This window comes from Hibiscus syriacus, unplaced genomic scaffold (genome assembly GCF_006381635.1).
Source record: "Hibiscus syriacus cultivar Baekdansim isolate YM2019G1 unplaced genomic scaffold, ASM638163v2 tig00000738_pilon, whole genome shotgun sequence".
Taxonomy (NCBI): domain Eukaryota; kingdom Viridiplantae; phylum Streptophyta; class Magnoliopsida; order Malvales; family Malvaceae; genus Hibiscus; species Hibiscus syriacus.
In genome coordinates this window covers 812,299-824,111 of record NW_024061816.1, presented here as the reverse complement: position 1 = coordinate 824,111, position 11,813 = coordinate 812,299, and the positions used below count along the sequence as shown (strand labels likewise).

The 11,813-nt window shown below is 35.9% G+C and overlaps 1 protein-coding gene across 1 annotated transcript; it reads right to left on the bottom strand.

Moving 5' to 3' along the window:
- Nucleotides 1–1,184: 1,184 nt before the first annotated feature.
- On the bottom strand, nt 1,185–3,364 carry LOC120213817 (laccase-17-like). The gene is made up of 6 exons (XM_039211881.1): nt 3,254–3,364; nt 3,016–3,167; nt 2,669–2,913; nt 2,464–2,592; nt 1,410–2,381; nt 1,185–1,315 (listed from the first exon to the last, which is right to left on the bottom strand). Exons 1-6 carry the CDS (start codon nt 3,362–3,364, stop codon nt 1,185–1,187), a joined length of 1,740 nt encoding a protein of 579 aa, XP_039067812.1.
- Between the last annotated feature and the right edge of the window lie 8,449 nt (nt 3,365–11,813).

Below are 11,813 nucleotides of genomic sequence, written 5' to 3'. Positions count from 1 at the left end.
AGTTCCAATGCTTAAATCCTATGAAAAACCCTTATCACCTCATGTTACCTTTGATGGATGATATTTTATTCATTTTGAAGCTCTTGAATTTCTAGAGATAAATCTTACTTTCCATGGTCTCAAATCTCTCAAAGTAACTGTGAACTGTACTTCTTTAACCTTTTCTTTAACCTTTTAAAGCCTTGAAGCTCGAGGAAGAAGGAGACAAAATGTTTAAATCCGATATGTTATTCCGATTTAAAATTTTAGATATCATATACAATTTTTTATTTTTAAATAATTTAACCAGATATACGAATAATCGAATTATATACCGATCAAATAAATTTTAATTTTAAATTAATATATATATATATATATAATAGAGGTGTCGAATAGTTTGCAGAATGTCACAAAATATAAAATTTAAAACTGATATTTTTTGTGAACTTATATTTTATATTGGGATCTAGATATCTGATTCGTTCAAATATATGATTTTTCTGAATTAGATACAAATTACTATTTTAATCATTTGAAATTTTGGATATCCAAATTTTCACATCAGATCAAATCTCATATTTCATCCCACTCCACCTTGGGACAAAAGGAAATGGGTGGAAATCAGCCATAACTTTTCTTAATAATTTATTTGCCCTTTTGCTCCTTCCTCATTTGTCCTTATTCATAAATAATCTTCTTTTAAGGTCTAAATAAGCTCAATTCCCTCTCAATTAGGTCCATATTTTCCTAACGAGTTTAATTATTCTCTCAAATCGAACCACATAACGGGTCAACTCTAATATGTTGACTGAGAAATTTAGGTCATTAGAGATAGAGGATTAATCATAACTTGAGGTAAAAATAATCAACTTTGTCAAGATAGATTGGATAGGAATACTACAATCAACTTAACGTTGGATGAAGTTTATTATTGATCATTTGTTTAAATTCACTGTATAATTTTAATTTTTTTAGTTAGTCTTTCTTTGAAAACAATCACTCATCATTGAAAGAACAAAAGGATGCCAATGCATCATTGAAGACCTCTTTTATTACCATTTGCAAATGTTATTACAATGTAAATTCCTTCTGCCTTAACTCCACAAGAATCAAGAAAACAAGCTTGGACCACTGGTAGGCCAATGTCAAAAGCACAAAACAAGAAAAGAAAAAGGTCAACAAATTAAAATGAGTCATATTGATCAACATTCAGGAAGATCTGCTGGTGGAGGCAGCAGCTTCTGATTGGGAAGTTCACCATCCAACACAATCCAAGCCATCTTCAAGCCCCAGCTGGTGTGCACTTCTAGATGGCAATGCATGAACCATACCCCTGCAACAATTTGGTTCTTGTGGTCATTGGTCATCATCATCAACTCAAAGAAATCATTCGTTGATTCTTATCCATCGTTCGACTTGTTACTTACCTGGATTGTCTGCTAGAAAACGAATCGCAACCCAACCGCCCGACGGCACACTGATAGTGTTCCTTTCAACGGGATCAACCAGGTTGAACTTTGCAGGGTCTTTATTCGGATCGAAGTTTCTGAAACCCTGGCCAACGACGAAGAAGTTGAAGCCGTGTAGATGAAGAAGGTGGCTTTCCGCTCCGAGGATGCTCGTTTCCTGCATAACTAGCTCCACGGATGTGTTAAAAGGAAGCACTACGACCTTTGTTCCGTTGCTCACCATAGTATTGTTAGGAGGTGTGCCTGTATAGTTAAATGGAATTATCGGACTGCGAGGAAAATCTGTGGCGTAAACTCCATTAGATTGGCCGAAGAAATGAGCCTGGAGTAATGCTGTAGTCGGCATTGCGAATGATACATTATTGATCGAAGCAGCAAACTTGGTTCCATTAGGACCTTGGCAGGTTTGGTTATGTTGGCATGGGCTGGTTCCGAGACCAACCGTGAAGAAAAAACGCTTATCGACCTTCCGGGGCACGTTGGCAGGATACTGTGCACTGTCCAAGCTACGGAGTTTACTCGCGAAATTAGTAGCAAAGGAAGTGTCGTTAAAAGCAGGTAGAATCGGTTTAAACAACGGGAGCTTTTCAATCGAGATGCTCAAATGAAGGCTATTGGGAGGTGACTTGTATTCCAAGTTACCGGTAACAGTTGAATTATCGAACGTTCCTTGGCCTGTCACGTATGGTCTAGCAGTCATGAAGAATGTGGCATTTGGATGACTGGGTTTGGTCCTGAGGATCACATTTGTGGTTTGGCTGGGGGCGATGAGAAGTGTTTCTGTCTCGAATGGTTTATCGTAAATGGCATCGACATCGACAACAGTGAGAGTGTGATTCGCTATGCTGAAGAAGAGCTCATCGTTGAGTGCGGCATTGATCAAACGCAGAAGGTAAGTCTTGTCTGGTTTCACCTTAAGCTTGAATGTATCTGTCAAAATATTTAGTATAGCACTGTAATGTGTATATATATATATATATATAGTCAATACAAAATTTTAGCTATTTTATACCTTTGGCAGAGCAGTTATAAAGTGGTCCAGGGAGACCATTGATGGTATAAGCATCTGAAACATTGGGGCCTCCACCCGTCTGAAGTGCCTGGCTAATAACAGCCTCAGGATCTGCATTGAACCACTCTCCTGCAATTTAAGGGAATTTGCATTCGGAAAATAAATGCAGGGTCGTAAATTAATAATTCGCGTATGATTTCGTCACCGAAGATGATCGGAACTTCTTTGTAAGGCTTAGCAAAAGGATATGGAACGCCACGCTTGGGAAGAATGACAATGGGACCATAAACAGTGACTCTTAGCCATGATATGTGGGCATGCCAGAAGAGAGTCCCTCTTTGGCCTACAATGGTGAAGTTGTAAACGTAGCTTTGACCGGTTTGTATGGGACACTGAGTCACATATGCCGGCCTGTCTTCCCACCCGCTTCGGAGCTGTCGAATGCCATGCCTGTTTCAAGAACACATCATCATAACATACATATGAAATCATGTATTTAACTTGTAATTTGTCATATCTGCAAAATGTCATTTTCGAAGTAAACTTCAATACCAGTGGATAGTAATATTGTTTGGTACATGGTTGACGACTTTTATAAGAAGCCGGTCACCCTCCCTTGCTACGACGCGAGGCCCCGGAAATTGTCCGTTCACCGAAACAATGATCTTTGTATGGCACAAACGTGTCACATTATGCAACTTGATCTACAAAATTGTTACAGTACTCCAAATTTAGAAGTTTCATTAATGAAACAAATATTTGATAGATATCATGCCAAAACAATACATACATCAAACTTGTAGTGCCTGGTGATCCCAAGAACTGGGTCTGCAATTAGACTGAAAGTGACAAATGAGAAAAAAACCAGAAATGAGGGTGATGAAACAAGTGACACTCCCATTTTTTTATCGTCTGGTTTCTCTCCCTTTTTGTTTGAACTATGGGAATACTCTTTGATTATGTATGTATGTATGTATGTATGTATATTCATCGAGGCATACGAAAGCGTATATATATAGCAAAGGAAAAGGGTGTTTGGTGTGTACATTTTGTAGACTTCGTATGACGTAGACCCAGTTGTTAGAACAACTTTAGATTTCTGTCAAAGATAAGTCAAATCTATACATGTTAATAAAGGTATGTATACTACATAAAAGTTGTGCTATTTTCCATAATGGACGTGATTTTGAGCTTATCATTAGCCTCAAACACCACACTATCATTACCTAGTCCATCTATCTGTAGTAAAAAGAGGCTAATCAATTCAAGGCAAACTTTTTCGAATGAAAAAAATGTTGAACTACTTCCGAAATAGATTTAATTGAATCACATAACTTTAAAGTATGATTTTTATTTTAAATTGGTACTTCAATTTTTAAATATTTTAATTTTATCCCTAAATTATGACTATCATGCTAAATTAGTTCTTAAACTTTTGAATATTTCAATTTCATCCCTCAAACTATGAATTTCATTCTAAATTGGTCCCCAAATTCTTTAAACATTCCAATTTTATCCCAAACTATACGTATATACTAATAACATCCTTTGTTAATGAAAATGTTAGGCCAAGTTATATTATAATATGTTTGGAAAAAACAAAATTTAGGTTACACTATGGTTGAAACTAATTGCATATTTGGATGAATTTGGGGATGAAATTGAATGATTCAAAAGTTTGGGAACCAATTTAGAAGGAGGTCATAGTTTAGGGATTAGAATATTCAAAAGTTTAAGGACTAATTTAAAATGAGTCATAGTTGGGGATGAAATTGAAATATTTAAAAATTTAAGTACTAATTTAAAATAAGAGTTATAGTTTAAAGACACAAAAATAGATGCAAGATTTTATACTAGAGAGGGTGAGCTTCTAAAATTTTAGGAGGAGATGTATTTATAAAATTGAAGGGGACGAAAACATATTTTCAATAGAAAATACATAGAAAAAATATTTAAAATATATGATAATTTTAAATTTTCAAGGGACACTGTCATCACCTGTCCCTCCCTCTAACAATTCCTATTGGAACATATGATGCAAATAACTCTCCAAATCTCCAAATTTCGATATTTGGATGAATCAATGTATCAAACGAAAACATGTCGTAAATGTTGAGATTCTAATCTAAACATGAAGGGTTTATGGTAGTAAATGATTTAATAAAAGTCCCAATGGTAGAACGGTTTGACATTATCCATAAGTAGGGTTATCGAAGTCTCAACCGATATGCTTTGTGGTGAAGCAAATTTCAGGGTTCACATCAAGCAGTCATTTCAGAGTTAGATCCCGAGCTATTTTTTTTTTTCATTTTAATGAAGGTACAGCGCACAGGGCATGGAGGAATAAGGAGGAAACCCCCATTGACGCAACTGTTCTACAAGCAAAAACAGAAATATAATAAGCTTCTATTTAAAGGGATAAATATGGACTGAAGATTGGTTTGATGCAAATTGTTTAATTGTATCAGTTAAGTTAGAGAGTTGGACTTTACGTTCCAACCACTTTCTCTTAGAGGCAAAGATTAAAGCAAGGTCAAGGTATGCCTTCACATTTTTATGGCAGATTGAAATTTGCATAGAGATTTAACCCATCAACTGGCTTTAGTAGTTAAAAGGGGTATTTTTCTTCCTACAGTTTCTAGATTCGAGCAGTTGTATCTATAAGATATATGTGCGTTATTAATGACTAAAAAAAATCATAACAAATGCTACCCTATACGTAAAGATTTCAAAAGAGCCCAGTATTTGGTCTGTTATTATGTTTAAAAGAAAATTTCTTTTTCAGACAGACTGAAACTCCGAGTTGAGCAGTAACATGGTTAATTGGCCTGAAGTTTCTGTTGGATGAATTGGAACTTCCGCTTTTGCTTATAATTTTAAGATAGAGAGCACAGAAAAAGCTTCTGCATTTAAAAGTTGTATTTAATAATACAAGTAAAAGTGAACCAAAAATAATTATTGTTATAATTAGATGTTAAGTGAATTGTTACATATTATGTTCAGCTGAAATTTGTTGGGGTTGAATTCAAGTGGCGTATAATGGGACATTGTTCTCTAGTCTTTAGAGGTCACAAATTCGAGCAACTCTATATATAAGGTGTATACGTTATCAATTGATTAAAAATTTTGAATGAATACTATCCTTGCAATCACCCAAAATATTAAAAAAAATCTCTATTGATTATAAATTTGAACATCTTTAGCCTTTGAAACGAAACTTCCTTATTATGAGTTTTAAAAAGGTTATTACAAAGTCAGAGCTACGATATTTAAAACAAAGGTTAATAAAACAGAGTTTGTAATAATTTAGGATCCTACAAGATTTAAAGGGGTTGTATTGTGAATATCGGTGTTGAAACTCATATGATGAATAATTTTGATCATTAAGCTTTATGAATCTCAACGTTGCACTATTACTCTACTATGCTACATGATATAGATAAACATAGGCAGGCTAGTCATAACATATTTAGCAATAAATTTAAGCATTTATAACTTAAAGTTGTATTCTAACATAACATCAACGAGTAAGATATGAAGAAAAGTCATGCAAATTGAGCAACCATTCAATATTCATGCTTTACATCGAAATCACATCACAAGTCGTCGTGTTAATGATTTATCTCGTGCATCAAGTATATCGTAGTTTAGCTAAGTGTCTTAGTAATTCCTCAATTATCAAATATCCAGATAGTATATGTTACACTAAGGTCATTTAAGATAATATTTCCTCTATGCTTATAACTATTGGAATTCTGAGTCAAAGTGTGAGAGTTGACTCGTGATGACCTTGGGCCAGTATATGAGTTAAATGGACCCTTGAGGCATGTTAAGCGTCATTTGGTTGAGAATCGAGCTCAATTAGGCCCAAAAATAGATTTTTATGATATTAATAAAGTAGATGGACTAAATAGGTTATTAACCCACTTTATGATTTTGAATTTGATTTAAAGGGTATTTTAGTGAGGTCACTGTTGGCCTTATGGGGAAGTAAAACATTAGCCTTCACCCACATGCTCTTCCTCTTTTCTATAACACCCTTCTTCTCTCTTGTCCCTTTTGATTTTAAAGCTCTGTCTTAACAATTTCAAGAAAAAAATCTCATCTTCTTCAAGGTAAGAAACATTACAAGAATCTCGTGCGCTTCAATGATATGCATATTGACCATTTTGATTCAGGAGGATCTTGAGAGAGTTTAGACTTAGAACTCAAATCAAATAATATTTGGGGTTCATTAATGTTATTAAATTCTTTTTTAACATTTATTTGATCATTGTGGATGATCAAAAATCATTTTTGGTTGTGTTTGATTAGTTAAAGAGAAAGGAGAGCCCTCTAGAACTAGAGGCATGGAGAAATTGAAATGAGTCCCTTCAAAACCTCTGTAGACACTCGTTTTTATCCGCGTCTTTTTTTAATTATTATTATTATTATTAATTCTAAATTACATTTTTTCAGACTTAATTGAAAGCCCATATTATAAATAACCCCAGACCCAATTACAAGTGACCCAACCCAGAGCCCAGATACAAGATCCAACCCAAGATCCGACCCGACCCAACTGGATTAAAACCCATTGGGAGCCCAAACCCGATTAGGGTTACACTCATTTGCAACTAGCCGTCGCCAGTGAAGATCAACCGTCCATCGTCTTTCGTCTCCAGACCGGCGCGTGAACGTCACCTCTCTCCTTCCTCACCCCGTGAGTCGCTGTTAAGCACTCCCACGCTGTCGTTGTCACCAAATCTGACCAAACAGTGAGCCAACAACCCTATCAAGTTAAAAAAAAACAACCAATGTCAAAAAACTCATACTTTAATCCCGAAAATTTGAGATTTTTCACCTGCAAAATCAGAGAACCCATGCCCTATCACATGTCATTTTGATTGATTAGCTATGATGTATCTTTCCCTAACAAGCACTTTCAACATTAGAAATATGCACAACAACTAAATATTCTAATCAATGTGAAGCTACAAATTTGCAGTTGATCTTGAATTTTGGGTTTCTATTAAATTTGGTATGACTATATGTGTTATCCTTAGGAACTCAAGTAATAAAGCTAACATTGTTTAAAAGGAACTATTTCTTTTTTCTGCAGTTTTTTGTGATATTGATAAATTAAATAACATTGGATGATATTCATAAACATAACTCTTTAAACTGTGTAAAGTAACAAATATTTGATTCGAAATATACAGGTTGGGAATTTTTAATACGTGTATGTCTGCATAAGTCTTTAATGATGTAGGATATAATTTTAATATTTTGACATCATGTCAAATATTTTAATATCTTAAGAGAGACTGGCATAACGACATACAAGATGCACATAAGAGAATGGCAAAAAATATTTAAATAAGTGAACTAGAATGGCATAAAAATGTACATAAGGAACTTTTTTTAATGAGAATGAGACTAAGACATCATGTTCTAGTTGAGGTACATAACTTTTAGGAGCTGGATCAGCATCACGAGCGAGAATGACATAGAAATAGGGATGGCAAACGGGTATAATTTCGTGGATTCTGTATCACATCCGCTCCAATTGGGGCGGGGATGGGTATAATTTTAGTGGGTAGTGGGCAGGTGTGGATTTAGAAAGTGGTACCCGTCGCGGGTAGTAGGCGGGTAATGGATTTGAGACCTTACCCGCCCCGCATCCGCCCGCCCCACATCCGCCCGCCCAGCTAAATATCCATTAAGTTTTGGACCATTATGAATTTAGGTGTAATTTTAGAGACTAATTTATAAATCCTAATATTGTATAAGATATAACTTGTAATTTAACCAAATATTAGGGATAAGTTTATGCATAAACTTTTTTCTTTTAAACCTCTCGTTACTGCGCCGATCTTTCAAACCTCTGGTCTCCACTCTCCAGCTTATTCAGGTACGTTTCTTCCCTTTTTATTTGAAATTTAATTTTTGTAAGAGTCATTTCCGTAGTCATTTCGTTTTAAGCTCCTCTGCATTTCGTTTTAAGAGTTTAATTTTTATTTGCTCGTACTGATTTTTAATTATGCCTGAAATTTGAGAATATTGTGCCAAAGAACAAAAATATTATGTGTTTGTCATTGTAGATGCTCGATTTGTCCGGGGTGTCATTCGATTTTAATCGGGTTTTATTATTATTGTTTTTATTATAGTTTCGGTTATTAGCATAAGTTTGGTATTTTTGCAGTTATTAATATATATAAATATATGTAAACAAAAAAATTATTAACATATACTAAATCTTATTATTGTCGTTGTTACAGGGCGTACACTGGTATTACAACCAAACAGGCCCAAATTAAAATAATTACAACCAAATCCAAAGCCCAACAGCAGTTCAAGACCCGATCCGACCCAACAAACTGATCCGGACCCGGTTGTAACATTTATGTCTCCCACGTGATCTACACCACCAAACAGCAAGCCCAAAGCAATGCCACGCTCAGCCACCAAGCACAACCGAGCACACATGCACTCACTTCTCCACGATGCACGAGACCCCAGCAGCCCGTGCTGCCCACGTTCCACGCGTGAAGACCCTGTGCCCATGCTCCACTGCACGAGACTCTAGAAGCTCCTGCCAGCACCATACCCGAGCAGACAAGCTCGGCTCCCCATCATCCGTGACCTACAACACGCGAAGAACGAGGGCGTTCAACAGAACCAGAAACCAACAGGAGAGACTCAGTTTTTTCTACATAACAGGGATACACATAATTCAAGGGGGAGCGTATTCAACAGAGAGAAAGAGGGGTAACCATTAGATTGGAAGGGGACATCAACCATCATCGATAACGAGAGAGTATTCATCAACAAAAGGGGATCTCTCACAGTCATCAGCAACAGAGAAGAACAAAAAAAAACAAAAAAACCATCATCAATCAACGATCACCGAGAGAACCCTAGAGACCTACCAGCCATCAACAACAAAAAACAGAGAGCCATCATCAAGAGAAAAACAGGAGAAAAACAAAGATAACGAGGGAACCCGAGAGCAACTGTTGACCCTTTTTTAGCAAAAACGCAACCAAAGAAATCCATTAGCAGAACCAAAAAAAGGAAAACCAAAGAACTGATCACCAACAACCATCGGTGGAACCCAGAAACACAGATTAGAGCAATCAACGCCAATCAAAATTTCAGAGAGCATAACAATACAATCCTTACTTTCCTGAGTTGAAGAGGAGAACCATCACCCTTGCCCGAATCCCGAACACCGTTGGGTCGTCGAGGGTAAGATTTCACCTCTAGACTACTGTTGTTGCATGAGTTGGGGTTTGTGAGGCTCGGTTCATCTTAAAAGTGAGGGTTTCCTTAGGTTTTGGTTGGACTGTGAGGCTAGGGTCCTAGGAAGGGAAGCAGTGAGGGGTATTGGAAGAGTTGGTTCCTCGTCGGAGCCCGGGGGGAGAACCCGCGGTGGCCGTGAGTTTGCTTTTAGTGGGGGGTCGAAAATCTTTTAGATCCTAGGCTTTGGGGTTGATCTGAGTGTTTCAGCGGGGTTGTTAAGCGGCGGAGGCTGCGGCGTTTGGGAGTTTTTGTCTAGGGTTTCCTTAGGTTAGACGAGACGAGGGAGGAGAGATTTGAGAGAAAGACGACTGGGGGCAAAGGGCTTATCTGTTTAGGTTGGGAAAGAAATGATCCAGGGCTTCAAAAATTACCCTAATAATCGATATATCTGCGCGTTAAAACGACGTAGTGTCGAGCTGTGCCAAAACGACAGCGTTTTATGGCTAGGGGAATATCCCATGTTTTAGGATATTGGATGAATCTCGTGTGAGGCCCAGTAGGTTCAGTCTGTTACATTTTGGTTCCTTAACTGAGCTTTACTCTTTTCTGATTTTGCCTTGTAATTTTCTGAGTGTTTCATTTTTGTCCAATTTCATGTTTAGGGTTATTTTCGGTTGTTTTCACATTGGATATGCAATTTGACAAACGTTCATTTTGGTCCTATGTAGAACTTTGGTTATATTATATTTGCGGTACTTGGAAATGAATTTTTATGAAAAGATCCTTCTGTTTATGTTCTTTACATTTTAGTCCTTGTCTAATATTTTATGCATAATTATAGGTTAATTTCAGATTTATTTTAAATATATGCATGTGTATATTATTTCGAGTATTTTGTCCATACGCATAGAGTCAAATGTAGTTTATTTTTATGTTGCATGTGTATATCATTTCGAGTATGTTGTAATTTGCATAAATTTAGGTGTAATTCATTTTCTATAAGCATGTTAGCCTCATATGCAACTCGACTCCTATTACATAATTTGATTAAGGATAATACCCTTTTAATTTAAAATTGTCGAAATGGTTTTTCATAACTTACTGGAAGGTCGTTATTGATGATTTTAAATTACAAGTGTATCCCGTCATTGTCACTAAAATTTTGATTCTCCACTTTAAAATTTGGGAGTGAAAGAAAAAGAAATGTTCGGCTATTTAAATTTATTGAGAAAATGTCGTTAGAACTGACCTAAAGATCTGGTCTCAATATCTTTAAATAATCGAATATATTTTATCTTTCTAATGGCTTGGTAATTTTAATTTAACCTATTTCGTGGCTTTTGAATGCTATAAAATTCGTATTTTGTTGTTTTAAGGGATCAAAAATTAAATTAAAGATGAATTTGTAAATTTCATTGCAAAGACATTAATTAATCGACTAGGTACCGATTTAAGGCGTTGTGGGGGTGTTAATCCTTCCCCACGCGTAACCGACTCCCGAACCCAAATTTTGGTAACGTAGACCGCAACTTTGTTGTTTTAATTCAAATTAATTTTTATTTAAAATGACAACATTTTTTTGGTGCCCAATCACACCATAATCAAAGATTGGTGGCGACTCCTCGAACCACAATTTTTATTTTAAAAAGGAATCCGAAATTTTTTGAAACGAGAGGTTTTCTAAAATCGCATTATTTTTAATTAAAATTCAATCGTAAAGAAAATAATTAAAAATGATGCGGTTTTCAAAATCTTGCCCCGGTTACAAAAATCGTTTCGACAGCTTGGCGACTCCGCTGGGGACTTTTTTTTTAGAGTCAGGCCGATCGTCGATTAATTAATTGTCTTTGTAAACGAAATTTATAAGTTTGCTTTAATTTGGTCTTTGATTCCTTGTTTGTTTGAATTGTTTTATTTACATCTTAATTTGTAATTTGGTTAATGAATAAATAGTTGTACTAATGTGTGTTCTACATGTTTCAGTTTTCTGACCTTTGTTTTAGTCTATTGTTTTTCTTGGATCGAGGCAAAGGATTATGGGTTTCCCCTCACTGTCGTTACAACCATTTCGATATTTAGAGCCTTCTTACTGTGCTCTGTCCCGTTAGGTAGGGGTGAACGCTACG

What these genes read in the sequence shown, in the direction of transcription:
- LOC120213817 (XM_039211881.1), bottom strand. Translation starts at nt 3,364, where the DNA reads ATGGGAGTGTCACTTGTTTCATCACCCTCATTTCTGGTTTTTTTCTCA. An exon ending in CCAGGCACTACAAGTTTGAT is followed by an intron (nt 3,168 to 3,253) that starts GTATGTATTGTT and finishes ACAATTTTGTAG; the next exon opens with ATCAAGTTGCATAATGTGAC. An exon ending in AACAATATTACTATCCACTG is followed by an intron (nt 2,914 to 3,015) that starts GTATTGAAGTTT and finishes TTCTTGAAACAG; the next exon opens with GCATGGCATTCGACAGCTCC.